Below are 19039 nucleotides of genomic sequence, written 5' to 3' on the forward strand. Positions count from 1 at the left end.
TCTTTGCCAGCCCAGGCCCAAGGGGGCGGGGGCGGGGGCGGGGGGTGGGGTGGGGGCTGAGGGCCAATGGGAAAGCAGTGACGTCACGGGATCTACGTGTCACGGGGCGTGCGCCCTGACCAATGAGGGGCCAGCCCATGGTCGCTAGGCTGCGGAGTAGAGGCCTGGATACCCGCTGTCTGCAGACGTTGGGATCAACTGCCGCCATCTCATCCCACCGCACCTCATCTCACCGAACCACATCCCACTGCACCTCACCGCACCGCTTCGCCCAGCATCCCGCCGCACCGCAGAGCTAGGCCAGTGGGAGAAACCGCACCCTACGCCCAGCATGCCGAAGGAAAACAGCCGTCGAGGGTCATCCCATGGTCACCAGAGGTGGAACCGCTCCTGCTCCCGCACCACCAGAGCCGAGCTGTCGTTCTCCGTGAGCCACATGGAGCGCCTCCTGCGAGAGGGCCACTATGCCCAGCGCCTGAGCTCCACCGCACCAGTCTTCATGGCGGCCATCATCCAGTACCTGGCGGCCAAGGTCCTGGAGCTGGCGGGCAACGAGGCCCACAACAGCAGCAGGAGGCGCATCACTCCAGAGCTCGTGGACTTGGCGGTCCACAACAGTGCACTCCTCGGTGGCTTCTTTGGGACCACAACCATTTCCCAAGTGGTCCCGGCCCGGCAGTAGCTGCCCAACATGACCTGGGGCTCCGGGCCTCGGCCGACGGGCACCAGGCCCGCTCACAGCCGGGGCAGCCGCGGCCTGCCTGGTGCCTTGGGCAAAGTCATTGGAAATCAATAGTGTTTTTTCGGAAACCCATGTGCGCATGCTTCAGTCACTTTGCGGGGGAGGTGGTTGTGGAACATCCCTCGTTGGAAGGTTGGGGCGGTGGCAGGGGTCTGGCCTAGGGGGTGGGACGTGGTGGGGGGGGTGACTGAGAGGAGTGGTGTCTCACGGGGACAGTGCCTGGGGTGGCCCTGGGCATGGGAGAGGCCGACTGGGATGGGGGAGGGGTGGAGTGGGGTCTGGGCTGAGGCTGGGCGACGGAAGACTCCCCCATTGGCTCCGAGCAGGTCAGAGCCAGGCGGAAGTCTTCAGGAGGACAGTGTCCTTGAGGTGGCGCTCAAGACCATGGCCGCAGCGTCGTAATAGATAGGCGGACGTGAGATGGCAACTCTGGTGCGGAATGGACGCGTGGACCGAGCGCTTGGCGCGAACTCCACTGGGGCTGGGGCTTTGACGGGAAGGTTGAGGCGTGATGGGGGACGGGGTGGGCGGGAAACAATCAGGAAATATGCCAAGTCGGCACTAGGCTCCTGTGGGGTCAAGAGCTTAGTTTTGGGTCATGTTCTCTAGAAGATGCTGGGAGATGCCCTGCGTAGCAACCTGCGTAAACAAACTGTCGCCTAGCAACAGCGGACGCCTGGCCGCGCCCCTGCACCCTGGGTCTACACACGCAACGGACGTCAGGCCAGGCCCCGCCTCAGGATCCTCGATTTGCATACGCGGCCCGCAGCCAGTCCCGGCCCGGCCTCCGAGCTGGCTGTTTTGCATATCACCAGGGCAAGCGGGAGGGCGGGGACCGCCGAGCCGGCGCGGCTGCCCGGAGGGCCGGGGCGGACGCAGTGCACGTCGTGGTCCACCGCCCCCACCTCCCGCACGTGCGCCCTGTGTCGTCAGCGCGCCCGGAAGCGTCCAGACGGCGAACATGGCGGCGTCCGCGGCCGGCCTGGGTGGCGGCGGCGGCGCCGGTCCGGGGCCCGAGGCCGGAGACTTTCTGGCCCGCTACCGCCAGGTGTCGAACAAGCTGAAGAAGCGGTTCCTCCGGAAGCCGAACGTGGCGGAGGCCGGCGAGCAGTTCGCACAGCTGGGCCGCGAGCTGCGCGCCCAGGAGTGCTTGCCGTACGCAGCCTGGTGCCAGCTGGCCGTGGCGCGCTGCCAGCAGGCGCTGTTCCACGGGCCCGGGGAGGCGCTGGCGCTCACCGAGGCCGCGCGCCTCTTCCTGCGGCAGGAGCGCGAAGCGCGCCAGCGCCTCGTCTGCCCCGCCGCCTACGGGGAGCCACTGCAGGCCGCCGCCAGCGCCCTGGGCGCCGCCGTGCGCCTGCACCTGGAGCTCGGCCAGCCGGCCGCCGCCGCCGCCCTCTGCCTCGAGCTGGCCGCCGCCCTGCGCGACCTGGGCCAGCCGGCCGCCGCCGCCGGCCACTTCCAGCGCGCCGCTCAGCTGCAGCTGCCCCAGCTGCCCCTGTCCGCGCTGCAGGCGCTCGGCGACGCTGCGTCCTGCCAGCTGCTGGCGCGCGACTACAACGGCGCCCTGGCGGTCTTCACGCGCATGCAGCGCCTGGCACGCGAGCACGGCAGCCACCCGCTGCAGCCGCCCCGCCGCCGCCGCCGCCGCCGCCGCCGCCGCCGCCGCCGCCCGGGCCCCAGCCGGGCTCTAGCGCGGCCCCCGCCCCGCCGCCGCTCGCGCTGCTCCCCCCCGGCGCCGGCTCCGCGACCGTCGCGCCCTCCCCGGCCGCGCTGGGCGCCTTCTCGGACGTGCTGGTCCGCTGCGAGGTGTCCCGCGTGCTGCTGCTGCTCCTGCTGCAGCCGCCGCCCGCCAAGCTCTTGCCGGAGCATGCCCACACCCTGGAGAAATACTGCTGGGAGGCCTTTGACGGCCACGGGCAGGAGGCTAGCGGCCCTCTTCCCGAGGAGCTCTTCCTGCTGCTCCAGTCCTTGGTCATGGCCACCCACGAGAAGGACACGGAAGCCGTCAAGTCGCTGCAGGTGGAGATGTGGCCGCTGTTGAGTGCCGAGCAGAACCACCTCCTTCACCTCGTGCTGCAGGAGAGCATCTCCCCCTCGGGCCAGGGGATCTGACGAGTCACATGATCCCGGTGCCTTCCCTCTCGCCTGTTCCCAGACCTCACGCATCCACCTTTGCGTTTAGGGGGAAATAAAAGACGATGGTCCCGGAGGTTCTGCCTTTGTTCGCCTTATTCCTGTTGCCACCCTAACACTTAAGTGGACGAAAAGTTACCTTACTTCCGCAATAGTGGGAGAAAAAAACAATATGATAGGATCGGAGTGGTGGACATGGCTCTCTTCCTGCACCCAGCACGAACGTGACAGTCCGTCACCCCTGTATCTTTTCACCCAACTGTCCCTACCAGCCCCCCACCCCGCCTGCAAAACCCCCCTCCCCCCGGTCTTTGTTCCCTAGTGAGGGTTAATTTGCACAGGTCTGGCTAAATCCCTGAGCTATGTGATCTGTTTGTGGTGACTGATTCCTCAGCCTATTTGATGTCTGTGTGATCAACCAATTTCTCCTTTCTTTGTTTCGTCCGTGGGATCATTTGATCCAGTACAACGTTGCTGCCGCCACAGCCCCAAATCCGTGAAAGCCATTCTGAGACTCGTAACTTGCGGTTTAGATTTACTTCATCAATGAACCGGGAACACCTTCTCTCCATGTCAGGAGGCAGAAAGGAGAAACAGTTCCCTTTTAGCTGCCAGACGTATTCGTCCGTCTGAAATGGACAGTGTGCCTAGGATGCGGGCTGCGCCAGGCGATGAGTCACAAAGAGCCTATGCGATGCGGTCTTACTCGGACAGCTGCAGTGCACCTGTGTCCGGTGCCAAGCCGGGCCGGGGGTGGGCTTGGGGTGCGGGTGGGGTGGGCTCCGGCGCAAATGCGTCCGACGTGCCTCGGAATCCTCAGTTCAGGTTCTGTTCCGAGAGGGACGGGCAGTCCACGTGACAGCTTGCATTTGTAGGAGGGATCTTTCTGCGGCTCTTACGTAACTCAGATACGTAAAATCAGCATGCTTCTTTGGTATTTGCGATCCTGTATGTGCCAGACCGTGTCCTTGTTCCCCGAAGACGGGGTGGCGTTCCATTTTTAAACACTCAAGTTCCAAGCCTTTTTGGTCCGAATGTTACATGCAAACCGAGTTGGCTGTTTTTTGTTTTTGTCGTTTTAATTCAGTTTTATTTTCTTTAGTTTTGAGAGGAGTGGTAACAAGACCTCTTCAGAACATAATCTCACCCTCAATCGTTCAGCTTGGGAAAGTGCATCCTTTAGGCTGAAGCTTGAGTGTTCAGCACTCATCTTTGGGGGTGAGATTTAAGGACGCCCTTTGGGAGCAGAGTTTGGTTTTGCCTATTTGGGGGTGAGGGAGGGAGGGAGACCGTGTGGAGCGCTGTCACTCTGAATTAAGCGCCTCAAAATGGGCGGGGCTTTTAGGGTATTCTTTTCCACTTCTGTTTCAACAGTGTGGAAGCAATGGCTAAGGAAATAGGGGAGAGGCCCATGGCGGGCAGATTCAGCCCCTGGTCCTGTGCTCTCACTTGGCCGCCAGGATCGGTCCTTTGGAGCCCCAAAGCCTAGTCCACCTTACTGCAAAGGTGGTAAGGGCGCATGCTCCTCTGTGCTTTTCCTTTTTCGGGTACACTCTTCTTCACTCTGGGCTGCAGTCCTGGCCGGCTGCCTTACTGTCCTTAGGACACGTGTGACTGGTGATAGCATTTGGGTTCCGGCTTAAGGAAATGCCTCCTTAGACCTCCAGTCCGAAATTGCATTGAGGAGGTCGGGGGAGGGATTACCATAGCCTGGTGCTGGGCACACGAGAATAATTTTAGAAAACGCTTTTGCTGTTGCCTCATTTATGTATCTCCTTCAGAATCTTCATAGCACGGATGGCTGGGCCAAGGCCAGATTACAGTGATTCTGACAGAATTCTCTTGCTATATATCAACTTGTTTCAAAATTAACACTGATTTAACATGACCAAGGATAGTTTAAAAGGACTTGATTAGTGTTCTTTTTAACTTGAGAATGAGGGAAAGAACTGCATCATTGAAATGTTCATTGACAATTCAAAACTAACATTCAAAATTTTATAAAATATTGAAAATAGTGGCAGTAAAGCAATGATCCTTAAAGGGTATTTCGGTTTCCCTTCCCCCCTTTTAAGAGGGACTTCTAGGATGAGAAGTATTGCTTATGAAAAAATATTTTGTGTATGAATCATACACAGATATCAAAACTTTTCAGAGCCGCTGTACTGGAGGAAGATGATTAAGACTGAAAACTGTAGATTAGGCAAACTCTGGGATGGAAGGGCTCTGGTTAATGTTAACTGTCTAGGTGTCTCTACTGCCATTAGAGTAGACCACCAGTCCACAAACTTTTTCTGTAAAGAAAGAGATGGAAATTCTTTTTATGCCACAAATATTCTCTGTCACATAGTCTTCTTTGTTTTTGAAACTTTAAACATGTAAAAACTTTCTTTACTCTTAGTCCATATGAAGGCAGTTTGTAGGCCAAATCCAGGGGCTCCAGCTTATGCACCTGGAAAATAGTAGTTACTCAATAACTGCTGGAGGAGTGACCCTCCTGTGGGTAGTTAATGACTATTCTATCTTTGTCATTGAACAAGAAAGATTGAGAATAAATGAACTGGTCACTTAACTCCAGATTCTAATAAACAAAATATAAAATAAACCGAAAGAAAGTAAAGGAGAATTTAAAAAATTTGGGACAGAAATGAATGAATTAGAAAACGACACCTTCAAATCTGTTTGATTTTAAAACCAAGAGTTGATTTTTGACAATCCAATAGAATAGACAAAAACCAACGCTGACAAGGGAAAAAAGAGACATGTGTGCGTGTGTGTAGATTAAGGTGTGGCATAGGAAGGGAGACAGAACTTTAATGTACACATTCACAGCAACTAACTACAGGTAACAAAATGAGAGTATCAATCAGATAAGGAACGGAAAAGATAGGTTAAGTATTAGCACTAAATAAGACACAGTGGCTTTTCCATCTAACTTTCATTAAACATATGATTACTACATTGAAGTATTCTAGAGCCATAGTTTAATGGAAAAAGATGGACGCTTTTACACTTTATTTTCAAGTTTAGTATAACTCTCATGCCAAAAACTGATCAATACAGCACCCCCCAAAAGGTAAACCAACTTTACTGATTGGTGTAGATAGAAAAATTCTAAATAAAATGTTAGCAAGTTGGATCCAGCTAAAATTTTCTTAATTAAAACGTTTTATTTTTGGGGGGGAGGGGAGGTAATTAGGTTTACTTAACTATTTATCTTCTTAGAGGGGGTACTGGGGGTTGAACCCGGGACCTTGTGCATACTAAGCATGCACTCTACCACTTGAGCTATACCCCCTAGCAATAAATTTTAAATGATTAATACACCATGATGAAGGGCAGTTTCCCCAGGAGCCTCTGCCCCTAACTCTGCACTTGGCTTGAAGTCAGGTGTGATGGGAATATGCACATCATGGAAATCAGCAAACGCTACAAATAAAGGCCTGTCCCCCTAACTGCCCCCGACTTCACCCCAGAGCCGGTTGTTAAACATTTGCCAGCACACCATTGAACGTAAGGATAATTTGATAATAGCAAAGAGGAGAAATGAGATCATATCAAGACGCTGAAAAAGCATTTGATGAAATTCTACAGCCATTCCAAATAAAGCAGGAGGAGCAAGAAACTTTTTAAGCATGAGAAAAATATTTGTTTGAAACTAATGGTGAACATTATATTAAACAGTAAAATATGAGATCCATTCTCATGAAAGTCAGGAACAAGACATGCTAATATCTATATGCACACATAGCACACTGCAAACGAAAGAAGAGCATTTTGCTTACTATCTAGGCCTACAAAGATTAACCTGCTGCAGTCTCTGATGGACAGCACGTGGTGCTGCAGAGGGAAGGATGAAGGCAATAACAGGATGAGGCACTCTGTGCTCTGGACAGGAAATTACAGACGATAACAGGAAGCTCTGTGCTTTGGGCAAACAGGCCCTTCAATAGTTAAGATGCATTTTAGGAAGAATTTTGATGAACCCTGAATCGTGCATCTTCCCACACATAGAAAAGCACTATAATCATGAACTTGAGATATCTGTTCTTTGGGACTAGCAGTAATCTTTTACCAAGATTTATGCTTGGCTGCATATATTCCTTAATAAAAAAAATATGAATTAGCCTCCCCCCAACCTCTTTGGAGCATTTTCTCAGAGCTATGTATCTGAGAGGCTGTCTCCTGGACTATAGTCCTTAGAAAGACCCTGAATAAACCTTAACTCACAACTCTCACATTGTGCATTTTTCTTTTAGTAGACAATGATACACACACACACACACACACACACACACACACACATATCATATTTATGTCTCTGTGTGTGTGTATATTAGTCACAAAAGTGTTTAGAGTGATTGCTACTTCCTGTTTACCAGGCCCTATCAGCACAATGTTATCGATGTAGTGGGCCAGCCAGTATGGTGTTCTGTGGGATGTCAAGGTGTTGGGGTTCCTTGGGTCTATATTATGATAAGGAAAGGGGAAGTGGCATCACCTTGAGTCATGATCAACAAAGTTAATACTCTTGTTCCTACTTTGTAAGTGTAAATATTCTAATTTTGGTTCCCAATGTGAATGAAGAACAAAGCATTTTCCAGGTCTGAAGTTCCATATCCAGTGTCTGGGGCTGTGTTAATTTGTTCCAGAAGAGATACCACACCTGGAATTGCAATTTTGTTGTCATCATCACCTGATCTAACTTGTGATGATCCATCATTTTTCCATGACTCATCTGGCTTTGCCAGTGGCCAACCATGGGCTCTGAGGAAACTAGCCACTGGCTTGTAAGGCAACTATTCCAGGTGTGGTCACTGAAAGAATTATTCAGGGAAGGGATGGCTGCTTCAGAGATTAGGGAGAGATGCCTCCTCAGGCAAAGGAGGTTCAGGGCAGTGTGGAGGTTTGCAATTCTCAGCCTCATCACAGGTCTCAGGGTTCCAGTCCTTTCTACCAGTGCCCTTATCTTAGCATAATAGGCCTGGTAGGATTTACCACTTAATTATCACTGCAACTCTGCAATTCATGTGCTTATCCCCTAGATTTGATCTTAAGTCCAAGTATCTGCCTACAACCACAGGACATGGAAGGCTCTTTCAGAGCTCCATGGATGCGTCCGGATTCTCTGTGTATGTTCATGGGTGCTCTTCTTTGTGTGTATTCTTTTTTGCTTATGTATGCTGTAAAACGGAAGTCCATAAAAAGAAGACAGGTCTCTCTACAATTAGGTGATGCTACCGTTGTTGCCATGGCAACTAACTGGCACTATCAATTTAATCTCCCAGTATTTTCCTTACCATCTGAAATTCATCCCATAGTATCACTGGTGATAATCTGAGGAATTTTGATGCCACCACATGCCATGGATTACCCAACATCCAAGAATTATACTTGTGTTCCTTGAATATATTAGTGACATAATCCTAGAATTCCTGTTACTTCAGTCTACTGCTGGCACCAATTACTGTATGAGACAGGGTTCTAGGAAAAATTAGGTAGGTTCTTGTGGTGGTTTACAAAAAAGACCACAAATTCTTTACTTTCCTTCTTTACATTCTTCCCATTGAGAGTTGGGTCTGTGTCCCTTCCCCTTGAATCTGGGTGGATATATGACTTGCTTATATATAATAGAATGTATTGGAAGAGATTCTGGTGACTTGAGAGGCTAGATCAGAAAAGGTGATGTAGTCTCATCTTGTTAGCTGGAACACTCAAAGTGGAGTCCCTAAGATGCCGTGTAAGAAATCCAGGTTAGGTTAGTCAGCCTCACCACCCGACATGCAAGTAAAGGTGCCTCCAAATGACTCCACACCCAGCTGTTGAATCTTCCCAGGTGAGCCCCAGATATTGTGGAGAAGGGAGACAGGACACCCCTGCTGTACCCTGTTCAAGGTCCTGACTCACAGAATTCAACAACAAAACAAAATGAGTTTTCTAATGATGCTAAGTTTTGAGGTAGTTTGGTACTAAGCTGTAGTAACAGGAACAGGTAGAGAAAGTGACATTCAGTGGAGAGATACAGCCAAATCCTCTACCAGGAGGGAGCCAGGAGAATAAATATCCTGCTATCACTCTCCTCCCTTCCTCTGATCTCTTGCCAGTTCTCCCTGTTGGTGAAGCCCAACTGAAAAGCTAGAGGCTAAGGTAGCCTACTGATAGGTTCCACACAGGCCAGGCTCACAGAACAAGAAGCAGGGCAGAGAAGCAGGAAGCTGGAGCTACAGAGCGCACAGGAGTTACCCTGCACAGAGCCATTTGAGGACTTTGAACTTTATTCTGAAGACAAGAGGGAGACATTGAAAGGCTTTAGGCAGGGGACTGATCACAGGATCCCCAAAGTGACACGAGAGGCATGAGAAAGAAAGAGCTGGCTGGGCTTGGGGATATTCATCAGAGGATGTAAGAATGAGGGAAGTGTAGATGAAGCTGCTGTGTTTTTGAGCCTGGTTGCCGTACTAGCACTTCAGACCTAGAATATTCACAAGCAAACTCACAATCTTATCAATCGACATAGTCCTGAATCACATATTTCTGTCAATAGAGCATCTCTTCATTTCTATTATCTGTGAGATCCTTGATGCTACCACTTTTTGTCCATATGTCCATAATCACTCCTATTGCCCATGAGTGGAAAATTCTTTTGCGGGGGTTGAATGTGTAGAAGCTATGAGTATTTGTTCCACATGTGAAATCTGTCAAAAGCTCTTTAAAAGATTCATGCATTCCCCTGAAAGGACCCATTACATACCATTAAGGTCCCCGTGGAATTCCCTCGATAACTCTGCCACTTGTTTCCATCAAGACTATACATGATGATGAACTGAGAGATGTACAGGCTGGAGAATTTCTGACGGGCACCCTGGGTCATGATGCTGTGAATAATCATTGGTGCCAACAAATCCACCTACGAATGAAAACAACATTTTATTCTAAATGTACATACCACCTTCTGAAATTAATTACTGGCTTAAGAAGAATCTACATTGACACACATATGCCCAGTATTACCTTCAATGTGCAGGTGAAGCAGATACCAATGTTGTGTGAAGCTGCGGAATAAATGATGAGAACGAGCAGGAAGTGTGCTTATTGAATTCCCAGACTACTTCCTGACACAGGAAGTCACTCTCACATCACTGAGTCCCAGCTTCCTCTACACACATCCTTTGTGCTGCACGTACTGACCCATAACATAGCGCTTTCCCCACACTTCAGCCTCAGCCTAGATGAAACTATTTCTCCTGGTTAGACTTTCCTGACTCACCAGACAAATCTGTGTTCCACTTCACTTTATAGACAATTTCATTATAGTAAATTATTGCACCATACTGTAAAGTTTTCTTTGCTTTTTGCCTTCCTTCTTAGACTGAGATCCTTAAGGCAGTAAACCTGTTTGAGACACCTTACCTCTTTCTGTTTCAATTTATCTGTAAAGTGGAGATAATAATGGTATTGATCTCAGAGAGTTATCAGAAGGATTGAGGAGTTAATACATGTCATGTGATGAGACCAGTGCTTGGCACGTATGAAGCACTCGATAAACGTCAACTTTTATATTCTCTCTAGCCGCAGAGCCTAACACGGCATCTGATATAATACTGATGCTTGGAAAATGCTTTGGAATGAATGAGTGACTAAGAGTGGCAGAACTGTAAGGAATGGTTGATTCTTAAAGAAGAGAACATGGGTCATGCAAGCATTTTAAGGAGGCAGCCGCTACAGGAATTTTGCCATTGGTTACTGCTCTAACAAGCAAACTTAACGTCTCACAGATGCCTGTCTCACTCAGGTAGGACTGATCGTGACTCTTGTGCTTAATGACTGTCTCTTTCAGTTGACTGTAAACTCAATCTATATGTACATTCATTCATTCAAAGCATATATTTTTAGCACTTGTTATGTGCCAAGCACTGTTCTAGGTACTGGGAATAAAGAAACGAATAACAAAAACAAAGCCCTCCCCTCATGGAACTTACATTTGAGTTGGGAAAACAGATCTATCTATATATCTATATATAAAATGCTGGCCCCCAGCTACGACGGTTTGAATTTTGGCCCAGCCACTTATTGGCTGTGTGCCAAGTTATTTAACTTTTCTGTGCTTCAACTTCCTTCTCTAAAATGCAGGTGATAGTAACATCTACCTTAAAAGGTTGTGGTAAGGATTTTAGTAGCTTGATTTAAGTACATAGTAAGGAAGCCTTGTACCCTTTAATATTTTGCTCCTGACTGGCTAAAGTATAAAAAAACCTTACTTCTCAAGTCAATGAACATTGGTCAAATCTAATTAGTGGATATGTCATGGGCTGTATCGCTCAGGGTTCTTTGGCTAGGTGTGGAAAAGGAACTCTATTTACTAGTCTCATTAGATTGTGTCTGGTGGGGCAGCTAGAAATCCCTAAATGGCAACGAGGATGCTATTACCAAAAATAAATAAATAGAACAGACGCACAGCAGCCAAGCAGCTGAGCCGATGCGGCATTAACAGAGGTACTCTTTGTGCCTGCTTACTGGTGACTCAGCTGATCTTTCCCGGGCCCCTATTTATTATTTTAACCTCAGGAAAAAAAAAATAGGAGACCAGATGCAACCTTGCAAAGGAAGAAAATATGCAGGGGAATTTCCTCAGCCGACTAGGAAGAGGAAGAAGAAAGCTGATGTGATCAGTCAGCACTAATGTGCACACGGTTTACCACCAGCTTCCCCCGCCGCCGCCCTTTCCCCATGGTGCATCAGCTTTCTGGTTAGGTTCGGTTAAAGAAAATGTATTACTAAAATGAATTTTGCATATTTCTTTTTTAATGTGGCTACCAAGAAATGTAAAATTGCCTTTGTGGTTCATATTATGTTTCTTTCTAAAAAATATATTTATTTTTTAATGGAAGTGCTGGGGATTGAACCCAGGACTTTGCTAAGCATGCGTTCTATCACTGAGCTAGACCCTCTCCCCACATTGTTTTTCAATAGAAAATATGAAAGACTGAGTCATTTAAAACAAAACTGAGTTAACCTAAGGACACTGTTTAAGTTGTTGACTCCAAGTTAGTTTACCAGACTGGACTAAATTCAGTAGGCGTTTACTACCCAGTGCTGTAGACTTTGTGAAGAAGATGGATTGTTTTACAAAATAAAGAAGCCATGTCCTCTTGGCTTGTGGTTTGAGGCACTGAGCCATTTGTTTTTGTGTTAAAATAAAGAGATTGGAGGGCACAAGGAAATCTAGGCAGTTGAAGGCATCTGATAATAGAATAAACTGTCTTGGGAGGTGGTAAGTTCAATGTTATAGAAAGCATTCAGGTGTTCTAATCCCAGTAGAAAGACTGAAAACACAGAAATAGAACACATCAGTGTACTGAATTCTATTCCTGACTATTTTGGTACAAATTACAGGCCACTCTATTCTTACAGTTCTTTCCCCATCTATTACCTGGAGTTTGATGAAAATGACTTTGATATAAGGGAGATATATCATGTTTTGAGCTTGTGAGACGGGTGTGTGATATGACTGAATGTGATGCATTTACTAACCTTGATCCAGGGAAAGGGGTCCTTGGTGCTCCAGGCATTGACTGATCCGGAGTAATGAAGCCTGGCCAGCTTTGGGGCCCACTGTCCTTAGGCAGAAAAAGGTGAGAGAGACTAGATTCAGTTGGGTTGGTTCTGGACACTTGGGAATAAAATTACTCTGTTGAGAAGGTTAATCCTAGCTGTGGAGGCAGTAAAGTCGTAAAAGCACAGAAGTCTTTTGCTTGTCCTTGTTGTCCATTTATTTTCTAAAATTTAATAATTTTGTTGATTGTTAGCACCTCTAATTAGCTGATATTACAAGAACTATCAAATACTGTTATTATTTCTTTATTACATAATGTATGTTCATTGGAGAAAAATTAGAAGATAAAAATGAAGCCTAAGTAAAAATAAAAATCAAAGAAAAAACATCACTCTTCCACCCAGAGAAAAACAATAGTATTTTAGTATATAATTCTCAAGCTTCTTTATCAAAGGGAATTTTTTTCCCATCAAAAACAGGGCTTGGCAAACTTTTTTCAGATGGTAAATAACTGAAGCTTTGCAGATCATCTGGTCTCTGTTGCAACTACTTAAATGCTGTTGTAGATGATTGTAAATGAATGGGTGTGGCTTCTTTATGGCCAATGAAATTTGAATTTCATGTAATTTTCATATGCCATGAGATATTATTCTTCTTTTGGTTTTTCCCCAATCATTTAAAAATAGAAAAATGGTTCTTAGCTTGAAGGACATACACACTGATGTGGCCTGCAGGTTGTAGCTTGCTGACTCTGGCTCTGAGACAATGTTTGAGGACTCTCTGTAGCTCTGATCCAAGCTTTACTTACCATTGCTCAGAGTGAAGAGAATGGACTTGAGGGAAGCAATACTGCAGGCAGGTGGGACATTTAAGGAGACAGTGGCATTACTTGGGTGAGAAGAAGTGATGATGGTCTGAATTAAGGTGGTCACAGTGGGAAGCAGAGAAGAGAAAATGGAATTGAGAGGCACCTATGGAATGGAATTAATAGAAGCATGCAGATGGGTTGGCCGTCTGAATCTCTCCAACAGAAATAAAAAGATATAATCAGCCCAGCTCTTTGGGAGAAAATGATAGTATTTACCATATTGCCCTGAAGCTGTAATCTGAAAATCTCTAATGTGTCCAGAAGCCATTCCCAGTGGAGTCTGACACTCTGAAATCAAACGAGGGGAACACAATAGTTAGAAGTGCAGAAAATTCAGCCTCACAGATGCGAGTCAGTGAGAATACTGACAAATGCTCATATTTTTTGGTGTTTACCATGTTCCAAGAGGTGTACTAAATATTTTATTATACTATCTCATTTAATTCACCCCCACAGGTAGGTGCTAGAACTATTCACATTTTGCAGCTGAGGAAAGTAGGGTCCATATCTCTCTTACTTGTTTAGAGTTAAATCTCAAACTCTTTATATTTATATTTAATAAGTTATCTTTGGTAATTGAACCAAAATTACATTTCAAAAATTTGCTCTTGGAGATCTTGGAGTTTCAGGTTGGAAGTGTTCAAAGCTTCAGGCATAATTGCCCTCCTCTGAGGATGATTTCTACCAGCATCATTCATTTCAGATTTGATGATAACTCTGAGCTTCGTATTTATTTTTTGTGAAGGCAACCATTCTAGGAAGGAGAAATGCTGTATAGAAGTAGGCGGGTAGGCATGGAGCCTCTGCCCAGAGTGCTACTCACGCTTGCTGTACACCAGGAAAAGGGTGCTCATCCCAGCTTGTAGGTGCTCGCCAATAAGACATTCTATTCGCCAAATTCCAACTTTGGATGGTAGCATTTCCACCGTCTCAAAAACACCTTCTCAAAAACAAAAGGAACAAAAGTTATTTCTTTTTACCAAAAAATGTGCATAAGACACACTGGCTTATACATAGTATCAAAGGAGATCAGCCTAAGTCACTTCCACCACTCCTGGACCCTCAAACCCAAAGCGCTTGCTGTGTGATTCCTACAGTTGCAGACACTGGAGATTGAGTTCTGGCCCTGGGAAATGGGAGAGCTGGGGTACAGAACGCTTAGGTGGTGGAGACAGGAGACAGCCACTGCATTAGGACTGGCCTGCAATGTCAAGGATGTTCAGGGCCAAAGGTGCATTTCTCATGGACGAGATGTGGGCTCCCTGGGAGAGGGAAGGAAGTCAGGGTGAGGTCCTCATGGATCTAGTCCTCTAGGGCTGCCTCGCAGGTGGAAGTAAGCCAGGAGCAAGAAGCTAGAGGTGAGTGAATGCTGAGGGGCTGAGCAATGAGTCATACGTGACCACCCACCCAGGTCAAGGGGATTTCATCCGAGAAGTTCCCAAAAGGGAGAGTCTGAAGAGCCCCTGGAAGTAACCCACAAGACAAAGAGCCAACTTTAAGTATCTGCCAGCAAGGGGTTGAGGGGGAGGCACAGTAAGCATAAGGTAGAGAAACAGTGGACATTGTAATTTCTGACTTGAACTATATCTGTAATGTAAATTGACTGCAGGACTGTTTATTACTTAAGAGTGAGCAGAAAAGTCGCTGAGCTTATCAGAATTTTTACACAGAAACAAGGGAAGTTTACTTCCACTATTAAACCTGTTTCAAAGGGACAGTGGAGAACTAAAATGAAATTGTGTTTTGCTCAGCATCGTGAGTAGTGCTTAATTGACATATTAATTGACATATTGACATAAACAAATCCCTCTTTGGGTAACTACTGGTACTATGTGGGATTTGAAGTGGAAAAAAAATCCCTTTTTCTTAGGAAAGTGTTGTGACATTAATTATCCATTTATTCTGTTCTATTTCCTTTATACCACATTATCTGGATCTGAAATTATCATGTTCATTGGCTAAACTATTTATTATCTGTCTGTAGGGTAAGGTTACCCAAGAGCAGGGAGTTTGTCTGCTTTGTTTGCTGGTCGTGTCCCCATTGCCTAGACCTTTAAAGAAAGTACTCAACAGGCATTGTAGGTGAAGAAAGAGCACAAACCAGCTCATACCCGGATAGAGATTGTGGACCGCCATCCTATACTCCTCCTTTTTCCGCACAGTGAACACATGTCCACTGAAATGAACAGAGTGGATATTTTCATTGCTGCCCATGCTGAGCAGATACCATCGAATCTTTTGATCCTGAGCCATTACCAAGCCAGGTAGTGTATCCATCACATAGCCATTGATCGCTGGAGAAAGAGAAGACAGACAAAGCTGTTAAAATCTACTGTGGGGGTTTCCTTCCCTCCACTCCATTCAAAAATATTGATACCTATAGGGTTCCACTCCCGTACATATATTCTCAATTCATACAATGTCCAAGCCTCAGGCTTAAGGCTCATTTGTCATAGAGCATACTGCCTTTCACAGTGAGCAATATCTGGGTGTGGAGTATGTTACCATGGAAGCGATAATTTTCTTTAAAAGTGGGGTCCTCCATCTGGATATTGCAGGGAGCCTTGCAGTTCCTTTCCATGTTTTCAGTGAAGTACCAGCTTTTGGTCTCATCAAAAATAGTGAAAAAGAGAGCAAATTCCTGCACCGTCACTTGTCTCCCATGAGCAGCATTCAGTGTGTTGGTGCGGCAGATCAGAAGGGGCCCAATCAAGCCTGAGTGCATATCCTTTTCCTGAGAGGAAAGACACCAATCCTATGAGCATAAGTTCTCTCACCTTTGAACCAGATTGGATTTCTCATCAACTTTTATGACACTCCAACCCACTGCCCATCTTCCCACAGTACAATTCTTCCTCTTTAGAAGATTCCAGAGTGATATTTCTAAAACATAAATATGATGGCATCTCCCCTCTTCAAGCTTCTCATTATGCTTAAGATAAACACCAGATTCTTAGCAGATAATACAAAGACCATTTCTTTTAAACCAGAAAATGTCTAGCACCATGTAGACCCGCTTACCAGATCAACGTCAGAAAAATAAGCCCAGGCTTTGCAATCAAACTCATCTTTAGTAGGTGCCATATGATGTTCTACTTTCCAAAAGTAAATTTTGGTTTCATTAGGCTTGACAAACTTTCTTCTCAGTTCTGCTCCTTGCCTCTGATCTTCCCCATAAGAAATGAGGCTAGAATAGAAGGAGTACGGACGAGATGCCTGGTTTTTGAAAGTTACCTGCAGACCAAGACGGAAGAACAAAAAAAGCAAGTATTATGTTTTATGACCTTGTAAAGTTCTTAGCTTAAGGTTTACATTCCTAATAGCAATGTTTGTTTAGGGAGTTTTATCCAAGTTTTTAATGCCTGGAGGAAGTGGTACAGAGAATGGATGTTGTTAGAACTCAAACCTAAAGATCTACAAAGGAAACTGAGGAATTGTTGAATTCCACAAAAATTGCACCTCTTGGGGAGTGACAGAAATGTTAGCTATATTGATTTTGGTGGTGGTTTCATAAGTGTATTCATCTATGAGAATTCATCAAACTGTACATCTGAAATATGTGTAGTTTACTGTATAGGAACCATATCATAATAAAGGTGTTAAAATTTTTTTGAATTCCAAAATCCTTAAGGTCTGAACTCGAACTTGCAAAGGAGAAAATTTCTAAATACTTAAAAGCAATTCCAAAGTAAAAGGGAACATGTCACTACCAGGCATATTAAAGGACCATAACCCCAGGAGTTGATACTCTTCAATTAAGGTTCTTCATGACAAATTCCAGGATGAATGCATATGATCTTTAAAGAAGACTTCTTTTTTCAGATTAAAAAATATGTATTTTCATAGAACATATGGAAAGTAAAATAAAATCCAAGTCAGAAAAAAATTCACTCACAATCCCACCATCTTAGATTCTTCTAGATCTTTGGTTCACACAATGCACCAAAACAATTTCTGGTCTACAGGAATTATTGATGGATTAAAAAGTTAAATGTTAAGAAATTAAACTGTAAAGGAAAGTTGAAGAAATTATAGGTGATTTTAAGAAAAAAAATCTCTGTATAGGAAATGATTTTATAAACATTAAAGCTATGAAAGTGTCACAAAGGAAAGATTTATGGGTTACTACCTAAACTTTCAAGTCTGTTTATTTAAAAAACCAGTATACATAAAATTTAAAACAAACTTGGAAAAATGTTATTCATTAAAATGATCAATGATCATTAATATATCAATGCTCTATAATATGGTAATATAAATTAACAAGAAAAGTTAACTGTGCAAAGGACATTAACAGATAATTCATTAGAGAAAGCCTTAAAATGTTCATGTACATTGCACTTTTGGAGTTTTATCCTAGGAGAAGGGTTGTGATTGCAAAATTCCTTAAATAGTGGGAAAAAAACCATCTAAAAGGTTGTTCAAAGTAAATGGTTAAGTAAACCATAAATTCATATCATAGACTCATATTCCATCACTTAAAAAAGATATGTAGGAAGTGTTTTAATGACACAAGAAATGTTTATAACATTATATTTATTTAAAAAGAAGTAGAATGATGCAGTTTATAATTTTGAATACATAAAGAGAATACATAGGAAAAAGAAAAGAACAGACACCAAAATGATAATTATGAAATTACTTTTCAACTTCCTTATTTTCTATACTTTCAACTTTTTCAAAAGTAAGAATACATTGTTTTTAGAATCAGAAACAAAAAAACATATATAGGATTAATTTTCTTGTAATTCCATTGTCCTCAACTCACCCTGATATTGTCTTCAACTTCTGCTCTTATATATGGTCCCAAGAGTCCCAAGTGTTCATTTAGTTCTCCACGGTATAAGGGCTGAGTAAAGGAGCCATCAGTAAATTCCTGGAAAACCACCTTCTTGAAATGAGGGACATCTCCATTCTGAGTCCTGGAGAAAAGGCAGAGGAAAAGCAACATCTTCATGACCAAGTGAGTAGAAACAACTCATATTGTTGCCTTCACTGTATCAGAGACACTTTTAGTAGAATTGATAATGAATTGGAAGTTCCAGCACCTGGAACAAGTGCGTGGCACATAGTAGGTACTGAAAAATATTTGCTGAGTGTTTAATGGATGTATGGTTTATAAACATATTCTAAATATGACAGCGTCAAGGTTCAGTCCTTGGATGGCTTTTCTTTACTTTTTAAAATTCTATTAAAATTGCAAACTAAAATTATACAATAAAGTGCATAAAATATAAATGCTTTTGGCACAAAAATGCAACCACCACCCAGATCAAGAACTTTGCCAGCAGCTTAGAAGACTCACTGTTATCTACCTTTCCAGTCATATCCTTTTGCTTCCCACTAAAGGTAACCCCTATTCTGATATTTCTATTTATTTGCTTTTGTTCATAATTGTACACACCCCTAAAGAATATACTTTAGTTTTTGCCTGTTTTTTAAATGGAACCATATTACATACATTATTTTGCCTCTGATTTCCTTTACTCAGCATTGTGGTTGTGATTCATCTGTGTTGTTGTGTGTAGCTACAGTTTGTTCATTCCTGTTGCTGTATAGTATTCCATTGTGCCAATATACCACAATCATGGGCATTCAAGTTATTTCTAGTTTTTAGTGCTTATACATAGCCTGCTATGAACTTTCTTCCACAGGTCTTTTGGTGAACACATATATGCACTTTTTGGAGTGGAACTGCATATGCGTATGTTCAGCTTTGGTAGATACTACCACACTGTTTTTC

The 19039-nt window shown here is 44.8% G+C and overlaps 3 protein-coding genes across 6 annotated transcripts in view; 2 read left to right on the forward strand and 1 right to left on the reverse strand.

Moving 5' to 3' along the window:
• F8 (coagulation factor VIII) overlaps positions 1 to 19039 on the reverse strand; it is a 99741-nt gene that overhangs the window by 17100 nt on the left and 63602 nt on the right. For all 4 annotated transcript variants that reach the window (XM_074359553.1, XM_010967088.3, XM_074359554.1 and 1 more), the window contains 8 exons: positions 18065 to 18218; positions 16318 to 16530; positions 15802 to 16030; positions 15408 to 15590; positions 14120 to 14236; positions 13513 to 13584; positions 12407 to 12492; positions 9627 to 9782 (listed from right to left, as the gene is read on the reverse strand). In XM_074359553.1, the coding sequence (XP_074215654.1) occupies positions 9627 to 9782; positions 12407 to 12492; positions 13513 to 13584; positions 14120 to 14236; positions 15408 to 15590; positions 15802 to 16030; positions 16318 to 16530; positions 18065 to 18218 (1210 nt within the window). The remainder of the gene's footprint in view (positions 1 to 9626; positions 9783 to 12406; positions 12493 to 13512; positions 13585 to 14119; positions 14237 to 15407; positions 15591 to 15801; positions 16031 to 16317; positions 16531 to 18064; positions 18219 to 19039) is intronic.
• On the forward strand, positions 60 to 1491 carry H2AB1 (H2A.B variant histone 1). The gene has a single exon (XM_074359556.1). The coding sequence runs from the start codon at positions 332 to 334 to the stop codon at positions 680 to 682; it is 351 nt and encodes a 116-aa protein (XP_074215657.1). The 5' UTR covers positions 60 to 331; the 3' UTR covers positions 683 to 1491.
• On the forward strand, positions 1498 to 3927 carry F8A1 (coagulation factor VIII associated 1). The gene is given in 2 exon segments (XM_074359555.1): positions 1498 to 2366; positions 2369 to 3927. Coding segments are annotated over 2 exon segments (1149 nt in total). The 5' UTR covers positions 1498 to 1703; the 3' UTR covers positions 2855 to 3927.

This window comes from Camelus bactrianus, chromosome X, assembly GCF_048773025.1.
Source record: "Camelus bactrianus isolate YW-2024 breed Bactrian camel chromosome X, ASM4877302v1, whole genome shotgun sequence".
NCBI lineage: Eukaryota > Metazoa > Chordata > Mammalia > Artiodactyla > Camelidae > Camelus > Camelus bactrianus.

What these genes read in the sequence shown, in the direction of transcription:
- H2AB1 (XM_074359556.1), top strand. Translation starts at nt 332, where the DNA reads ATGCCGAAGGAAAACAGCCGTCGAGGGTCATCCCATGGTCACCAGAGG.